Source organism: Coenobita brevimanus, chromosome 61 (genome assembly GCF_032717465.1).
Source record: "Coenobita brevimanus isolate Jiangsu-jjx chromosome 61, ASM3271746v2, whole genome shotgun sequence".
In the NCBI taxonomy this organism is placed as follows: Eukaryota; Metazoa; Arthropoda; class Malacostraca; order Decapoda; family Coenobitidae; genus Coenobita; species Coenobita brevimanus.
In genome coordinates, this window is record NC_137014.1 from 37,812,623 (window position 1) to 37,831,593 (window position 18,971).

The 18,971-nt window shown below is 41.1% G+C and overlaps 2 protein-coding genes across 2 annotated transcripts; both read right to left on the reverse strand.

Moving 5' to 3' along the window:
* Nucleotides 1–1,971: 1,971 nt before the first annotated feature.
* On the reverse strand, nucleotides 1,972–8,738 carry LOC145403652 (uncharacterized). The gene is made up of 2 exons (XM_080275340.1): nucleotides 8,596–8,738; nucleotides 1,972–2,641 (listed from the first exon to the last, which is right to left on the reverse strand). Exon 2 carries the CDS (start codon nucleotides 2,633–2,635, stop codon nucleotides 2,123–2,125), a length of 513 nt encoding a protein of 170 aa, XP_080131466.1. The 5' UTR covers nucleotides 2,636–2,641; nucleotides 8,596–8,738; the 3' UTR covers nucleotides 1,972–2,122.
* Nucleotides 8,739–10,454: 1,716 nt separating this feature from the next.
* On the reverse strand, nucleotides 10,455–18,970 carry LOC145403764 (putative glutamate receptor; the record flags this gene model as incomplete). Its single annotated transcript, XM_080275441.1, has 11 exons — nucleotides 10,455–10,571; nucleotides 11,393–11,522; nucleotides 11,947–12,046; nucleotides 13,017–13,197; nucleotides 14,604–14,703; nucleotides 15,605–15,722; nucleotides 16,347–16,626; nucleotides 16,826–16,916; nucleotides 17,458–17,670; nucleotides 18,058–18,177; nucleotides 18,837–18,970. Coding segments are annotated over 11 exons (1,584 nt in total), but the record flags the coding sequence as incomplete, so codon positions are not given.
* Between the last annotated feature and the right edge of the window lies 1 nt (nucleotide 18,971).

The window sequence follows — 18,971 nt, forward strand, 5'->3', positions numbered from 1 at the left end:
ACCTAAAACTGCCATCTCTCTCCATCTTGAAATCAGAACTGTAACAATAGGTTAAAACTTGAATATGGTGCTAGTCACGAGGAAGTGCTATGAAACGGATGTAGAGTCGTAGTGTTGTCTTTTACTGCCATTGAGCCATGTTAGTGTTATGTCTCGTCTCCGGAAAATATGATAAGATGGCCGTAAATTTTTTTTTTTTTTTTTTTTTTTTTTTTTTGACAAATACCAGTATATTAATCTGTCTTAATTTTTCCCCTGACAAAGATGAGATGGATCCAATTTTGTTCTTCTCGTGTTCATGTGGTCCTTGACTGGGAGGGCTTTTGTTTCTTTGTACAGGTGATCTACATGTATGGTCTTTATACAGCACCTTATTATCGTCACGGTTATAGATTTTTAACAAGTTTTTTTCATGTTCGTCGCTACTAAGGTGGAGGCCGCAGTTTGTATATACATATATTAGACCTTGTATATTCGTCAGGCGAACTGCTCATACAGTGTTTTCATTGATTCCTTCACTTATCCAAAGGCAAGCATCTGTTAGTGTTTTAAGACATCAGTGTATTAATAAATCATACATATTTTTATCTCACTTTCTCCGTGGCTATATTTTAATTTTCATTGTCAACAGCTGAATCTGTTGTTCATGTGAGAAGGCATTTAATGAGATGACGTCATTGCTGCCATACCATGAGTGAACTGAGGACCTCCTAAAATGGCTGGCTTGCTCTGTCATCTTCATCCTAATTTGAAGACAAGTGTGATTATAGCAAAAGTCCTTCACTGGATCTATTTGCCATTAGGATTGCTGCATGTCAAAGAAAAATGTCGCTGCTCAGTGTGCTTGTGATAGTACTTCGTCATATATCTCCAAACATGGTAGTCAGTAACCCCTGCACTTCAATGACGTATATATTTGATTTATTACCACTAAACGATTTTATCCAACTTAGGACAGACTCTAGTGACGGGGTTCATGAAGGTTGTCTCTAACTCCTACAGTTCGAAAGTCCCTCCAAAGCTGAATGAAATTGTCTGGTGGCATCAACAACAGAATATAATATATAACACTGGACTAAAATGGTTGATGTTCCCACTGAAGAAATCAAATAGCATCACATAGATAATACAGTGACTCTGGAGGAAGGGTGAAGTGAGAGGAGGAAGGGAGGTGTGTATTTATATGTTTGGGTGATGTAGAAATTACATCCTGGTGCATGGGAGATTCTGATATTGCCATCTGATCCAACAGCGCTATTACAGTGTGTTAACATTTGTTCTGTGCAGCTTCAGTGCAAGGCCAGCAAGACTCTGACCTGGAGTTGCCTAAAAATTTTTGTCTTGTCCAATACTGGTCACACGCCACTTTTAGTGCTCTTTCAAGAGATAATGATGTCCCGCTGTCATGTGTGTGTGTGTTAACAATGAATATTGTAGTGCCCAACCAGTTCACTCATGAGATACAAATAACTTGTGAAAGTTTTTTTTACTTCAAAACTGTGTTCACTCTGCCTGAACTACAAGTCTTATTGTATTAAATAATTCTTTTTTGTTATCTACCTATTTTAGTTATTCTCCCCGAGCTTCCTACTCCGCCACTCACCTCCTACCTCCTGTCCTGTCCCACCCCCCAAACTTTGTTCTGCACATTTCCTCCCTGCCCTCTCCTCTCTAGTGGTGGTTCGGATAATGAGTCGACCAACGCGGGGTTCGGATTCATGGAGAGAGGGGGTTGACACAACTGACTGTAAGAGCTGGAAGTGCTCGCGGGTGTATAATAAAAACAGGATTAAACATTGATTATTTATTACTTGTATGTAAAGGTCGCCTTATACATGGGTAATCTCTACTAAAAAATGCTGGATCAGTTGCTCAGTATTCGTAGAATACTACAATACACTAAACCATGCTGAGTTTTACAACATTTTGAAATCATCTTTGTGACAGTCACTGTTAATGAATTTTGTGAAACCTTAATTAGTTTTTGACGTCCAGCAAAATACAAGAAACTAATAAAAAAACTGAACCAAGTTAATTCAAGAAGTACAGTTAATGTGTACACTCTGGCAAATTACAATAGGCTTAGGGACAGCTAATGACAACTTAATAGCATGACAGAGGTTTAGTGGCTAATGAGTGGACCAGTACAATTAGTGAGGTGTCCAGTGTCATGGCAGGAGTGTGGGTCGTGAAGGTTTGCTGTCCAGGCCGGCTGCTGTGGGGAGGGGGCAGGGTGTGGACTCAGATGAACCTTTTCTGACACATCTGGGGCAAGGTTGTGGCCGCCAGTAATGAATTTTCCATAGGAGGTAGAGAAGTCCACAGGCTGAGGAAATGAAGCAAATGTATAATCAGCTGAATGTTTAAAGTGTTCATCAGCATATTTTTTGGCTTCTGCAGCATAGGACACCAGGTTAAAACGTTCATTCCTTTTCGGATGGCGACAAGGTCTGCCACTTCGTGCTCTGTTGTTGACATTGCCCTCCTTGCGCCATCGCTTGATCCACCTGCAGACCGTGGTGACGCTGGTGCCGGTGTGCTGGGCGATGGCACGCACAGACCACCCCTCCACCCACAGCCACACAAACCGGGCTCGCTCCTCAAGCCCGATTGGTCGAAATGATTGTTCCCTCATCCCACTCTGGTCTACTGAGAGAGAGGTTGTCGATTAGTATTCTCTTATGGCTCTTTGCAAGAAAATGCATAAATGTCAATAACGTGGAGCAAATACGTCTCCTTGACAAATATTTCACTTGTATCGTAGTGCATCACGGTGGACCCAGGGAAACAGAGACAAAGGCGCCTTTGTCCAGCTATTTGTGCCTGTCTTTCCGTAAAGACACAAGTTTATTTATGTGCACGCAACTGCATGAAACGCAAAGGAATTTCAATTTGACAAGTTTGTCCTGGTAAACTTCAAGACATTTACTTGCAATTGCTGTAAAGGTTGCTAATGTACGGTTTAGAGAATTTTTTCTTCAGCATCTTTCATGTCATTTCTTTCACTTGTCCTAAAGTTCAGTTTTTTTTTATTGCTGAGTAAGTTTTTTGTTGTTAAAGAAGTCTGTTACGTTCATCATAAGTTCTTCCCCTTGTTCCTCTATGAAGGCACTGTATGGTGTGTGTGTGTGTGTGTGTGTGTGTGTGTGTGTGTGTGTGTGTTGGTTTTATAGATAGGGCAGATGAAGCTTTCAACTCCAGAGGAAGGCTTAGGATGAATGCCTATCAACAACACGGGTAGCATCAAAGTAGAAAGTCAGTCACTTATTACCAGTGTAGAATCTTTCCCTACAATAAGACACGCAACAATTGAATATACATCCCCGTTCCCAGCTGTACCGCTAGATAAACAGGGACCTAAGGGAAACGAACTTTGTCCACGAGTCTGATCAGTACGTGAAGCGAACTCGGGTTAATCTATGGGCGGGCTGGATGTGCTAACCACCACCGCCTTTCAATCTTCTCAAATTACTGACGATACTATTTTTACACTAACTTGGCCTAGATTTCCCATCTCTCCATCTTGATAGCTGAGCTGTAGTGAAATATTAACACCAGAATATAAAGGAGTACAAAGGAGCACAAAGTAAAGCAAACAGCAACAGACCTTATGGTCCTTTCGAGGCTGCTTGTTACAGAGTAGACTACGAGATCTAATTCTACATGCTGAAGGATAAGGATAGTGAAACAAGAAGGCTCCCCCCGCCGCCAGACTCTCCAGTTAAAACTGACAGGAAAAAGTGAGAAAGACCACCAAGCAGCATAGAAAAACTGACATGGAAATTTCATAGGAAAGCCTGAAAGGAAAAGTTACATTCTATAATACTTTATCTATAAGCTACCAGTTTGAACAACTTGAAAGAAAAAGTAGTAAAGTAAAATGAATAATCAAATAATAAATAACTAAGGCGTGACATGTACTGTATGGGTATGTTGGTTAACGGGGAGTCTGTAGACACAGTGTGGAAATTGCACAGTGCACAGTCTGGATGTTCAGGGGTGGTGCAGCAGCCTTGACTGGTGCTTTTAATGTAGGCAGCAGTCAATCAGGTCCCAGCTCCAATCACTCCACCGGGACAAGGGACTTTCCCATGTGGGACATGTATACAAGTTTCCTCCTGAAGCAGTGACCCCTGGTACATTAAAAAAAATCCTGGTGGTGGTCACTTCAACAGGGACCCTCAGTGATCACAGCACATCACAGGTCGAAAGTAAGAGTAGAGGCCGTTAACTCAGGGCTATTTGTGCATATCCCAATCTGTGCTTATACTATATTTGCATTTAATAAATTGATCTGGGCTCTGAGAAAAAAAAGTTTATATATACACTAGTGTTTTATTCAGGAGTAAACATATTAAGCTGGGGGTTAGACGACAAATATTTATCCAAGCGACCTTTAAAGGTTAGTACTGTATCAAAATTTACTACACTGGTGGGCAATTTATTCCATATATTTACAACTCTGTTAAAGAGGAAATGCTTAGCTTCGTGACAGTGGAATCATTTGCCAATTATTTGGTGCCCATTGCCTCTAGTATAATTCACGTGATCGACTGTGAAGTATTTATCAACAGCCGTGTTATCGTGCCCTTTGACTATTTTAAACACTTGAAGTAAAACTCCTTGTAATCTGCATTTAGTTAGAGCGAAGAGATTCATGACTTCTAAATGCTCCTCAGGGTTTGTTTCTCAAGCTAGGTATCATTTTGGTTACCCGTCATTGTACTCTTTAAAGTTTCTGTATATCTTTTTTTGTAATAAGTTGACCAGAACTGGACACAATACTCTAAATGTGGGCGAACTTGAGAATTATATAAGGTGAGAATGTTATTACTGGATTTATATTTGAACGCTCTACCAATGAATCCAATTAATTTGTTATCTTCCTTAACAGCCTCCGTACATTGTTTTCATGGTTTAAGATCATATGTTATAATAATTCCTGAGTCTTTTCATGATTGACATTATCTAGCTGAATGTTATTCATGGTAACTGGCTTTTCCATTATTATTTCAAATGTTTAGCACTTTGCATTTACTAGTATTAAAGTCCATCTGCCAGGTTTGGGCCCAATTAAACAGTCATTTGAGGTCACTCTATATTGTCTGCCTCTGTAAAGATGTGTCTGCTCTGTTATCAATTATAGTATCATCAGCAAATTTGGTTATTTTAGAAATTAAATACTCATCTACATCATTTATGTATATTAAAAACTGAATTGGACCCAGTACTGAGTGCCGTGGCACAACACCAGTAACATCTTTTCAGTCCTATTCTTTACCATTTATTACGACCCTCTGTTTATGTTCTGTAAGCCAATTATCAATCAACCCGAGCACCTTCACTCTGAACCCGTGCACATTCAATTTCTGAAGTAATCATTTATGGGGAACTTTATCAAATGCCTTTTGAAAATCGAGATATACAATGTCAGCAGATCTGGTTTCATCATATATACTGAACATATCATAGGAGAAATCCAAGTGATTCATGAGGCAGCAGCAATTATTTCGAAAACCATGTTGTGAATCTTTGATGAGATTATTTATTTCTAAGTGCTTAACAAATTTATCTCTGAGAATATTTTCCAACAACCTGCACACCACTGAAGTTAAACTTATTGGCTGATAATTTTCTGGCTGTGATTTGTTGCCTTTTTTAATATCAGGGTTACATTTGCTAGTTTCCATTCACGGGGCAGCTGCCTGTTTCTTAGTGATTTATTGAATAGCTCGGCTAATGTCTTTGATATTACATCCACTGCTTCTTTTACAATGCGCAGAGATATTCTGTCTGGCCCTGGTGTTTTACTCACTTTGTTTCCGATGGCAAGTCGTACATCATTCTCGCTAACAGTAATGTCACTAATTATGTTGCCCTCTTCTAAGGTAACAGGAAAAGCTGTGGGAATGGACTCCATATTTTCAATTGTAAATACAGATGCAAAGAAAGTGTTGAGAATGTTAGCCATATCTGTTTCATCTACGGTATACTCTCCATTATCTGTGACTAGTGGGCCAATTGTTGGTGATATTGCCTCCTTGTTTCTGATATAGCTGAAAAATTCTTTTGGGTTGGATTTACAGATACATGCAATGTGAGTTTCAAAGTTTTTCTTACTCTGCTTTATTAATTTTTTTTGCTTTTCAAAGAAGAGCATCATATTTATCTCACTTTGATTCTTTGTTATACTATAATTTTTGTTTGCAAGTTTTTAAGCTGATAGGCAATGCTTAATTTTCGCATTCCAACGTTTGGGTTTATTACTTTTAGCAGGCCGTCGGATTCGCATTGGAATACATAATGTTATATATGATGCTATTCAGGAAGAAGTGTCGTAGAAATGATGAACAGCCGTAGTTTTGTCTTTTTTTCCGCCACTGACCTACGTGCTATCAGCTACAAAAGGACGAAAATCTGGGCCAACTTGATGTAAGAGAGCTATAGTTAGCTTAATCTTAATAAATGAATCCTTTCTGAATCAATATCTGCAAGTATTATTAGGATACAGTCAGCTAAATTTTACCTTATTATGAGTCAGCATGAGTTTACCTTTCTTCCTTTATTCCCAGGTAAACCAAGTATGAGTTTACCTTTTGTTTAATTCTCAGGTAAACCAAGTATGAGTTTACCTTTTGTTTAATTCTCAGGTAAACCGAGTATGAGTTTACCTTCCTTATTTTATTCTCGGGTAAACCAAGTATGAGTTTTCGTTTATTTTATTCTCAGTTAAACCATGTATGAGTTTATCTTTCTTATTTTATTCTCAGGTAAACCAAGTATGAGTTTACCTTTCTTATTTTATTCTCGGGTAAACCAAGTATGAGTTTTCCTTTATTATATTCTCAGCTAAACCATGTATGAGTTTATCTTTCTTATTTTATTCTCTGGCGTTCTCTAGTGTTAATCTGTAGTTACAACCCAGCATTCATGATGGAGAGGTGTCAATTTTTGGCCAAGTTTGAGTTTAAAAAAAGAGCCCAGGAATGAGCCATCTTTGTTACCAGTTAAGTGTACTCTCCAATCTGACTACACATGGCCATCACCGAAGGAGAAAAGAGGTTGGAGATCTTTGCCCGATGAGAATACACACTACACCACCCCAGACTTACCAACGACCACATCAACCCCTTTAACGCGACAAAAATCAACTTCCACCACGACCCCAATATTTCCACACCTCCATGCCTCTGCTTGTTTGTACTTTGGCACGTGGTGAGATATAGTCGCTGTGGTACCATCAATACTGATAGAGTCTGACACGGTGCAAATGAGGTACAGTACTGATGATGTTTTGTGGGTCATCCCGGCAGGATCACGAACTTTGGAAAGGAGACCGACTCGAAGGGATGAGTCAGAGGAAGGATGTGGGAGACGAGGAGGGGGAAGGTACAGAAAGGAGATATAATTTACCCTCTTCTGATCGAGAGAAACGCTAGTATTTTTCTACCTAACGCCAGACTGACTGTAGTGAGAGGGTACAAATAGAGTGGTGATAAAAGGTATACATGAGTGAGTTTGAGGTGGAAGGAGTGGAAGGCCAAGAAGGTGGATAGACGTGGTTAATAAGCGTTGAGAAAACGAGGTGTGAAGGTTACTGAGGCAAACTGACAGAAGGCGTGTCTGGGTGGATGAGTTTTGTTCGAAAAACTGTGTGGCAGGGAATGTCACATTTTTTTTTTTTTTTTTTTTTTGTTTCATAATCATCTGCCTGACTCTGCCTGTAAGGTGGAGTTAGGAATCAGGGACTAGAACAGTGAGCGAATGAGTGTATGGCCTATTTAACTGAGCATGATGTTGATTAGTTCTCCCTGTAACGTGTTTTGCTCTTTTCTTACGATCTGGACCCGACCTCATCCCATCGATGAAGTGAGAAAAAAAAAAAAAAAGCTGCGATGATGATGATGATGATTATGATGATGAGCCACTGGAGCCAAAGTGTTAATACTGGTACTATTAATCATCTTAGAATCGGGAAAAACTCGAGTATTCTCTCCCATTTAACACCAGAGTAAGTACAGGAGCCTGAAAACGTTAATACAGGAACCATTTACACTTATATCATTAGAAAAACTCTAGTATTTTGTTATAGACGCACCAGATGATTTTCGTAAACTGAGAGTGGATCCTAGGAGCCTGGGCTGAGATTCTCATGTATTTTCACGATCAAGTCCCTGTCTTAAAAAGGATTCTGTTTTTTGCAGGAAGAACAAGAAAAGGAAAATTCCATCTCCTCATAAAACCTGTTCTTCCAACAAGAGACTTTAGTTGCGAAAGAAAAATACCATCTGTTTTCTGCAGTAAGAGCAAGGAATGGGTGTTGAATCTTCCCATGTCTCTAGTTCCTCCTATAAAAAATATAAATTACAACATGGAGAAGACTCTGATATGTTTATGAGAATCCCAGGAGTGGGTAATAAATTATACAAGTAATCTGGTCAGGTAGTCGGAAGGGGTGAAAGATTTAAAAGCGAGCTGAGAAGAAGCTGAAGCCAATGCTTCTTTTAGCTGAGCTGGAGAGAGTTGATCACAGGGAGGAGTTGTTGAGGTAGTAAAGGTGTAAGAATGGTTCTGAGATGAAGTTGAAAACAATACCTTCAGCTGTTCAGCAGTAGCAAGAAGAGAGGTGACTGTACTGAGGGATGAGATGACGACTGAACCCAGACGATAATGAAGACGATACCTCAAAAAGCCCAGTTGTGGCTGAGGAATGAGATTGTCGTAGTGGGGATGTTGGCAGCTCGCCAAACACTGTACCCACCTCAACCCATCCAGCACAATTTATAAACACAAGATTCTTAACTTTTTTTTTTTTTTTTTTGCAGACGCGGCGGGATTGGTCGTGTGTGTCGGGCTGCGTGGCGGTGATTGGCTGGGGTGGCAAAAAGGGGTGGTGTTCTGGGTGGTGGGGACTGTGAACCACACACACACACACACGCACACACACACACTGCTACGTTTACGTTAGTTCTCCGATGCTCATGGGATTAATTTTTCAAGGCACACAGAGGAACTACCAACTCTACTGAGGATTAATGTTGCCTAACGTGTGTGTAGTGATGAGTGAGCCGGATCGAGTATGGACGGCTGTTAGTAATGTGTATGTCACTCACAGGCACTGTTGTTTATTTAGACTAGTAAAAAAAAAAGGTGGGGGATTATGCACAACCAACAAAATCAGGAACGTAACCCAATATTCCAATTACTCTGGGTCTGCATTGTTTCACTTTAGTTTTCTGTATGTTTGGTGATTAAAGTATAGGATTTTTATTTTTTTTCCATTTTATTACTATAATATCATGAGCGAAATAATACAGAAGACTAAATGTTGAATCGGGATGTGCAGTGTATTATTTCAGCACCTTCCCTTTTGTATATTAGAAAGTACATGAGACATAACGTAAGGATGCTTTTGTTGTCTGTGCTATCATGTGTTCTCTTGTCTCTTCAGAAAGCTGAGCATTCTTAGATATTCTGTTTTGCCTAGAGCCTGACGATTTCATTCAGATGAGGAAAGTCCTGCTCTCTAAAACGTTAATATCAGAGAGAACCATCCTAGCCAGTAGACATGTGGAATGAATAAACTGTTTTGTAATTTGTTAATGGGTACTGCACTGCCACTGGACTGTAGGAAAAAAAAAAATGTATACCTGTAGGTTGTAAGATAACATTTTCCCCTTTGGGGGTCTCTGGATGATGCTACATGTCAATCAAATAAAACAATTAATAAAAAGAAGGAAAGAAATATTACTCCATGCACTTATTTCTCTCTCTACAGCGATAAATGTTAATGGTAGCGATTGATGACAGGTTACGTTCGAAAATACAGATTTCATCTATTTACCCACTTAATAAGTTGTGCCGTGCTGTATTATTATTATTATTATTATTAAACACTTGTTGCAATGTTAACTTTTACACACAAAACAAAGTTACAATATGCTATGTATCAATAAAACTGCTGTTGTTATTTATTGTTAGAACTAATTCAGCACAAGATGTAGTTTTTAATGAACCAGGCCTGCTCTTTTATATAATGCTAGACTTTTCTGCTGGTCCTCTTCCATAGTTTCTAACCCTAGTGACATTTACATTGTGTAGTAAGGTTATTTGAAACAATTAAGATCTGTTGGCCAATCAGAGCAGAGGTCAAGCATTGCATGCAGTACTTATATAACTTTCACTGTTTTCATATACTGTTTATATTCTTGCATTGGTCGTTTTGACGGACTCTTCATGACTCCATTGGACCTAGGGCATGTGGCTATCAGACGGAGGTGGTGTGGGTGAGGGTGAGATGAAAGGGAGGGTGAGAGAGGCACCACAGCGGAGCCAGGCCGCCTCCAGACAGAGGGCCAACAGCCCCAGCAGGTAACCACCTCCCAGCACCGCGAACACCCCCTGAAACAATATTATTGCCTATTGCAACTGGAGGTCAAAGGTGCAGGCAGAAATTAGGATGAGAGATGGGTGGTGGTGATGAGGGTAGGACCACATCGAGACCAGAACTTCTCCAGATCGAAGACCAACAGACCAAACAAATGACCAACTCCCAGAATCACAAACATCCACTGAAACAACATTATTACATATTTCTCATCATTAACTCAAATTTTTATCAGTAATTCTGTCTCTTATCACCAGTGTTTAGCTTTTAGTGTGTACTTCTAATTTGAACACATCATTATATCTTCAAAATCTTTAGTCTGTTTGGCGTTCCTCTGTCTGTCATTCCAGCATCATAATTATCTCCATAATTGTATTTTAATAGTTGTCTCGTATCTATTGTGAACGTGAGTGTATTTAAGATAAAGGTTTACCTCTTCACAACGAGCACCGAGGTAATAAAAAGCCTCCATTCTTTTAGATAACTTCATTCACTAGAACATAACACTCTCATTTTGCTTCACTTCTATATCATCATTTACTTCTTTTCTGTATTTACATTCAGACCTCATAACTTACAGACATTTACAAATTCTGAACCAGTCTGCAAAGATAGGCTTATTAAAACACGTGACACAGCATCCATAAATTAAAATACAATTATCCAATTTTTGCCATTCATCACCACATTCACTCCTGCTGGTTCGTTCAACACTTCTCAATCTATCAGCTCTTCTACTCCTCGTCTCTCATTCGACTTCCTTCCTTCCCTCACATCTCTCTCTATGGTCCGTATTCTTGTCGGTTAAGGAAGTTCACTAGCACCTCATCCTTAGCAATTCATTTTTGGATACGGCTAGTTAATATCAATCTATATGTTATGCTGAGTATGGTGGTATTTTACACAGAATAGGATAGTATGAAGTAATAGACAAAATATATCGCTCAGGAAAAAGGTGTTAGAGAGTTTGCTTAACCGACGAGAACACAGGCCTTTGTGACATACCCTTAGGTTGGTGAGGGAGAGTTTGGTCCTGACGGTGATCTTGGTAGGGGATCGTATGCAGACGGTGGAGTTGCTGATCAGACTCTTCATCCAGTGGTTGTACAGCCCCGCCTCCATCAGCCATCGCACCCTGACGAAGGAGAAGTGGCGGAAAGGGCCAGAAAATAAGGCAGCAAAGAAAAAAAAACATCTTGGAGTCACTAGTACATAATGGGCACTTTACGTCCAGTTTTGCCTAACAGTGATTAAATCACTGTTAGAGCTGGATCATTACTAAAACTAAATTTTAGTCATAATTTTGATCCACCTCTTGTGTCTTGAACCTGTCCTCGAAGGTAAGCACTGTATATCCTATTTTGTCTTCGTTCTGCTCCAGCTGTTATACAGTATGTCTTCCAAATTGCCTATCTTCATTCCTGTCTTCATGTCCTTCTATCTGTTTTCCTTTCTAATCTCCAGTCTCCCTTCCCTTCACATGCCCCTCTGTTCCTTCATTCACCCTTCTGCACCCCCACCTACTCTCCCTGCCCCTCTCGTCCCCCTTGCACACTCACCGCGTGTTGAAGGCGGGTACGATGGGACTGTGTTTGGGTCCGATCATGCAATAGGTGAAGTGCATAAACTCCTCGTGGGACATGTAGTAGTCACACTGGCCTGCAGTATAAGAGATGAATTGTTGCAAGTGTATTTAAAGTCGAATATATCCAAGGGTAACTGGTCTCCTTAGCTCAAAGCGATGGTGTAATGACACATGACCCTAGACAACAGACAGTGTGATGGAATATGAGCGAGTCTCAGAGGCAAGTGAGGACAAAGCATCCTGGAGAGAACAGTGTCAAAACTATCACATATTGAGTGACTCAGAAAGCAATAAGGCATCAGAGGTGACAAAGAGAACATTTGCTAAGGTGAGATTATCCGTTCTGGCCTTAACACTCAGAAATTTTTCGTCTTGTGACTTAATCTTGACTTTTCCTCCATTACACACCCAAGACTGAAGGAAACCAGCCTATAACTTAATATTTAACAGGTGATTTTATTAATATTATGCAAATTGGCATCACTGTTAACTTTGGAACATGCTTTGTTATGTGACAATTTGGAATGCGTTTGAGTGAGAGTTGACTGGAACTCAGAGTTTCAGTACTATTGTAGGTAGTCAGAGATTTGAGTGTGCCACCAGAGAAATACAAAGAGAACTATGAAACAGACCTAGCTATGGACCCATTCATAAAATCAAGCTGACCCCAACATTCCAGTGATGCATTTGAACTGATGGAATTATCGCACATTTTCAGTATGCCTGAATTTGTGGAAACAGTAACTGTTTTACAGATGAATTTGCAATTAGCTCTGTCAAACCCACTAGTCTAATTCATGTGACTTTCGAGTTGGTTCCAAATTTCAGAGGTTAACTGCAAATGCAAACATAAATTCATGTTAGCCACAGACAACGAACAATCTCAGAAAACCTGACCAAAACTGACCTAATCCAATCTAATTTAATCTAATCTAATCCAGTCCAATCTAATCTAGTCCCACCTAATGTAATCTAACCTAACAGCCATCCATCAGTCTCAGAAAACCTAGCCTAACCTAACCTCACCTAGCCTCATTCACCCACCAGTCTGTGAGAACTGCTGTGCCATGAGGACGATGGCGGTGAGGCGTTCTGCAATGAACACGTGTGAGCCTGGCTTCACCATCTCAAGCAGCATGGGCGTGTATTCAGTAGCCAGCACGTAGGTTATGTCTCCTGCCTCGTCCACGTCACGTACCTCGCGAAATATGCCTACCTCAGTGTTCTGTCGGCAAGGGAAGAGGATTGGTGGCAAGGGAAGAGGATCAGTGGCAGGGGAAGAGTGTCAGTGACAGAGGAAGAGGATTGGTGGCAGGGGAAGAGAATTGGTGGCAGGGGAAGAGGATTGGTGACAGGAGAAGAGGGTCAGTGGCAGAGGAGGAGGATTGGTGGCAGGGGAAGAGAATTGGTGGCAGGGGAAGAGGGTCAGTGGCAGAGGATGAAAATTGGTCATAGAGGAAGAGAATTTGTGACAGAGGAAGAGGTTTGGTGGCAGAAGAGGGTCAGTGGCAGAGGAAGAGGATTGGTGGCAGGGGAAGAGGACTGGTGGATGGAGAAGAGAGTCAGTGGCAGGGAAAGAGGACTGGCAGCAAAGGAAGAGGATTGGTGGCAGGGGAAGAGGATCAACAGCATGGAAAGAGGATTGGTGGCAAGGGAAGAGGATTGGTGATGAGGAGTAGGACTGATGGCAGGGGAAGATTATCAGTACCAGGAGAAGAGGATCGGCGGTAGGGGAAGAGGATTGGTGGCAGGGGAAGAGGATTGGTGGCAAGGGAGAAGGACTGGTGGCAGAGGAAGTGAATTGATGGCATGGAAAGAGGTGTGGTGGCAGGATCGGTGACAGGGGAAGAGGATTGGGTGCAAGATAAAAGGATTGGTAGCATGGGAAGAGGATTGGTGGCATGGAAAGTTGATTGGTGGCGGGGGAAGCAGATAGGTGGCAGAGGAAGAGGATCCTTGGCAGGGGAAGAGGACCGGTGGCATGGAAGGAGGATCGGTGGCAGGGGAACATGGAGATGCACCAGAAAGGGTCCAAAGTCCACATGAACGCAACATAAACTTTTGTATTCTTTGTAGTATGATCCATAGCGATTAATTTTTATATATTACACTTCAGGTCCTTATATCTTGTTGTAAAATAATAAACCAATATCCTGCATAAATAAAATAAAACAGAATATTAACCTCCTGTGCAAAAACGTGACACATGCAAAAATAAGTGGACAAGGAAGGGGTGATAAGGAAAGTCCCATAAAACCTCTAGGCTGAGATTCTCTAACAGATTTATGGTCGATTCCATGTTCTAACTTTATTTTTGCAGGAAGGACAGGGAAGGAAAAGTTTAGTCTTTCAGTCTCCTATTCCTCCTACAATTACAGACTTTAGTTATGAAAGAAAAATTATCCTGGAATATACTGTATGAGTTTTCTGCAGGAAGAGCAGGGTAAAGGCATCGAATTTTCCCTTGATTCTTGTACTTCCTGCAAAAAATGGATGGAAGTTAAGACATGGCAACATAAATATGAGAAATTGAACGTAAATATGAGAAATCAGACATAAATATGAGAATCCCAACCCAGGAGAATATGACCCTAAAAGTATGAGGGTGGATACAGTGAGGAGATAGGGTACCCTGAAGTCCTGCACGTAGGCCGTATTGTACTCCCAGATCATGGTGGTGGCAGGATGGTCCAGCAGAATACGCAGGCTTTGGTATGGCTGTGGGATGTATCTGACGAAAACAGAAATAAAATATATCCACAGTCCTCACTATGTCAGAATACTATTCTGCCATTAATAGATACTAACAGGGATGTATTATAGATTTTCACAGCAGTTCCATGGTGGTGGTGGGTGAGTGATCCAATAAAACGCTGTGGAACAGCTGCCGGATTTATAGACACAACAAACACAACATTATAGGTACTCCATAACATCATAGGGTTTGAGGGACTGTAGCCTTGAGTAAAGGATTGAATCTCTCCTTACTAAAGTAAAGCTGAAAAAGAGGAAGTATATACGGTAAACATATGTGTAGCAGGAGAGAAGAAACTGATAAGAATGACTACATAAACTCCTGCACACCTGAAACGGCATAAAATATGAGTTGATTAGGATGTAAGGAAATACTCATATTGTTTTCTGCTGAGGGCAACTGACTGGTGGAAGCAGTTGCCAAGTGAAGTTGTGTGCGGCTAAAGTTAAAAAAAAATATATATATATGGTAACCTAATAACAGAAAACGAAACGCAATAAACCTAATTAAATCCAGTAAGAGAAAAATGAACACACACACACACACACACACATACACACACACACATATAGTTTTAGTACAACTGCTAACCAAATGTTTAAATTTCACGAACTACAAGGCGCTGTCCCAGCCTGAATCAATACAGTCTGGCAACAACAAATATAAAACAGAAAGGACGTCCTTAGACTTTAAACAACGACAGGCATGAGTGTGTACTCGTATTTCACGGAACAGCAAGGAGTGACATGAGGTTAGCCATATAGCTCTGCGCGAAGATAAAAGTACGAACAAATAATCCTGTACACACTGAGGGCCAAGAAAAATCATGACTATGACCTAATATGCATGATTTTTAAACAGTAGCAGTCATTTTCACCTGACAGAGAGGAGTGATCTGAGTATCCCGTTGTAGCTCTGCGTCATCACCAATATCACCATCATCCACCCACCCAGCAGGGGACGCTCCCACTCACGCATACAGGTCAGGATTGTGTCTGGGAAGGAGAGAGAGAGAGAGAGAGAGAAAGGTGGGTCAGGGAGGGTAAAACAGATATGCAGGGAGGTGAAGGAAGGGGACAGTAAGAAAAAGAAACTGTCGGGTAAGTAATAGTGTGAGATAATGAGGGCTGTAGGTGGAAGACGGTTAAGAAGAGGCAGCTGCATTCTAGTTACGGGTCATGTTCATGTAATTTATGACAAACTGAGGAGAATTAATCATTTGGATTTTTTTTCCATCTTGCAAAGCAGGCCATTATCTCAGCAACCTAATAGTATAAACTTTACAATGAAAGAGTATCTGCAGTTCCTTCATAAGCTCCTTAACTCATTCAACCTGAGAACGTCCAATATATTTTATTCTAGCTATCTCCAGAAGATTTTATTCACGTTATAAAATACTTTTTAAACAGAAGCAGTTAGATATAGCTCTAATGAACATCTGTGTAACCAGAGTTAAATAAAATCTCTGAACCAAATCGGTTCACGGTAGCCTGTAAAGAATAAAAATCAACGTAATGAGGTAATTAAAAAGAAGCAATGAAATAACTTAATACGAGTACTTTTCCTGTACCAGTACTCATGACAGAACACCAGGTATGAACAAACATCGAACTACATACTCTCCTGCAGCAGCACCCTGAGGTAGGGTGCCAGATCGGGGATATCCAGAGAGAAGCAGGAGGTGAGAATGACGACAGTGACCAGTAAGAGGGCCAGCGCCCCGAGGATTGCAGCCCACACTGTCGGGGTAAAAGGCAACAGGAAACCCCAGGTGTTCACCTCAGGCAGACCCCTGCCCCCGATGATCCTCAGAAAGTCACTCAGCACCGGGTCACTGTAGTCGATTAACTTGGTCCGCCACTCTGCGATGCCAAAGGGACCCAGGCCAAAGTTTACATCCTGCAGCAGTTGTGGTGGGAAAATGAGAACTGACGACAATCACTAACCTAAATGAAATGCCAGAAGAAAATTTTATGTGAATTTTCTTATTCAATTAAAATATATATGCTACACAGAAGTGGAGTCAATGCATCCCATGATATATTAAATACATAAATACAGTAAGTGATCAGAGAAAATCACAGGCAGTTGCACTGACCTGCCTGGCCACCATGCCCACCATCCCAGTCGCAGATCCGTTGGGCAATTTGACACCAAAGGTGCTGTCCGGGGCCAGGCGAATGGTATAGCTGCAACAGTGATACATGGGCGAGGATGAGTGTTTTTTTGTTTGGGGGGGAGGGGGGGGAAAGGAGAGCTAGAATAATAAAGGTAAACAGGTTAGGCTTTTACAAGAAGCCTATTGGGTATGTGACATTACTGTACTATTTACAGTGAAATGCAGTTCAATTACTATGATATGGCATCCATAAGCTGCGATGTGCAAGGTGCTCCTGGAAGGAGGGACAGTGAATAGACAACTTAAAACCTTGAATAATAGGTCTGGTTTCGAACACAGGCCTGTTATGAAAGCTGCACAAGCAAAGGAAATCCAGAATGAGGTTTGGTGTCCACAATCTGTCCAGTATGGCGGCTGGCTGACACTAAAATTATATATAGTATACCTCCATTCTCCAAGGGATACAATTACACTTCATAACATTCCCTGAGGTAGGTTGAATTATCCTTGACCCATCCTCACAAGATAGTCCAAAATTAAGTCAGCAAATAAAGAGACAGCTTAAACCAGAAACGTCCATGACTAACTGGAAATACACGCTGATCACGCACCTAAAGTTCATGGACGCTGCCATGAGGTCAGCCACTTGCTTCATGGAACCGGTGATGACGTGCTTATTGCCAGGCACCTCCCCTGCCTCCAGTACCCCGCCTTCCAATGCTTTTGGACCTGACTTTGCCAGTGATGTGTCCTTCCTCTCCTTCACTATGATGTGGGGCGGGAACTCCTTTGCTGTTGTCAATAACACTGGTCTCACTATGAACCTAAAATGAATTTGAAGGTCAGTAGTCAAACACTGTTATTGCCAGCGTAGTTCTCATCATTCTATTGCATACTCATGATCCATCATGCCGACATTAGCCACACAGGCCTATACGCCACTAATAAAGCTTCTCATACTCAGTCATACAACAGCACCACCACACAGATCTGTCATTATTAGTCTTATATTAAGGACTTCTCACAATAGCGCAACATAGACCTCCCTAACAATGCATCTCATTAGACTTGCTGTTGTCACTAACAAAGCGTGTCATAATAAGGACCACTCACAATAGCGTCACATTGACCTCCACGTCCCTAACGAAGCATCTCATAATAAGGCCTACTTACAGCAGAGCTACATATACCTCTGTTTCACTTGGTCTCACCTGTGGAACTTTTGTGGGAAGAGCGGGAGGTGTGAGGTGAGGGCAAGGCCGTGGCGAGAGGACCATTTTGCCACCTGCACCACCTGACTGGAGTACGGCAGGTGCGACAACACCTTGCACCTGCAACCACACACATGCAACAAGGGGAGCTCAGACAGGCAGGACATCATCTTATGTGTGATGAAGCGATAAAGCAGCACACAGAAGGGATATAACTAGAGTTGTGAAAAGAGTATATACATGAGAGACTGGAGATATAATGCACTGAAAGTTGAGATAATGGTTTAGTATTTTGATAGTGAATGGGAGTAACATCTGGACGGGAAAGCATTAGAAATGACAAGAGATAGAGTTGGATGGATTAAGTACTGTACATAAGGGGTACATATATAACCTGGCAGTTAAGAGAATGGTTCTAACTCAATTGAACCCCTAAAGAAGGCAAAATGAAGCTACTTGTAAATGATACATTCTGCATGATAGAGAATTTCGATGGCTTGTAATATTGAGGTAAATTATCTGGATCATGTCACTTTTTTCCTGTTTCTGAATCCTATCTGTGAATTTAAATTAATGTGAAATTGAAAGTGATTATGATACTAATGATGATTACAAAAAGAATGAAGGCCACGTGATATCTGAAAATTGAACAAAATAACTGCACACACATTATGGGACCTTTCCATTACACGTAGATAAGTAAACTCTTCTCATCATATCATCAATGCCAACCAGACCATATGGAGTTGAAGTGTGCAGATGACATGACGTGTGCTCACCTTTCTTGACAAGAGAGTGTTAAGGCGTTGACCTGAGAGAGGGCGTTGTGGAGGGAGGCAGAGTGGGTGATGGGTTGACGGGTGAGGGCTAGGAGGTGGGTGGGCCAGAGCAGCAGACCCTTACTAAAGGCCAGA

Excerpts from the sequence above, each read along its gene's own strand:
- LOC145403652 (XM_080275340.1), bottom strand. The coding sequence starts at position 2,635 with ATGAGGGAACAATCATTTCGACCAATCGGGCTTGAGGAGCGAGCCCGG.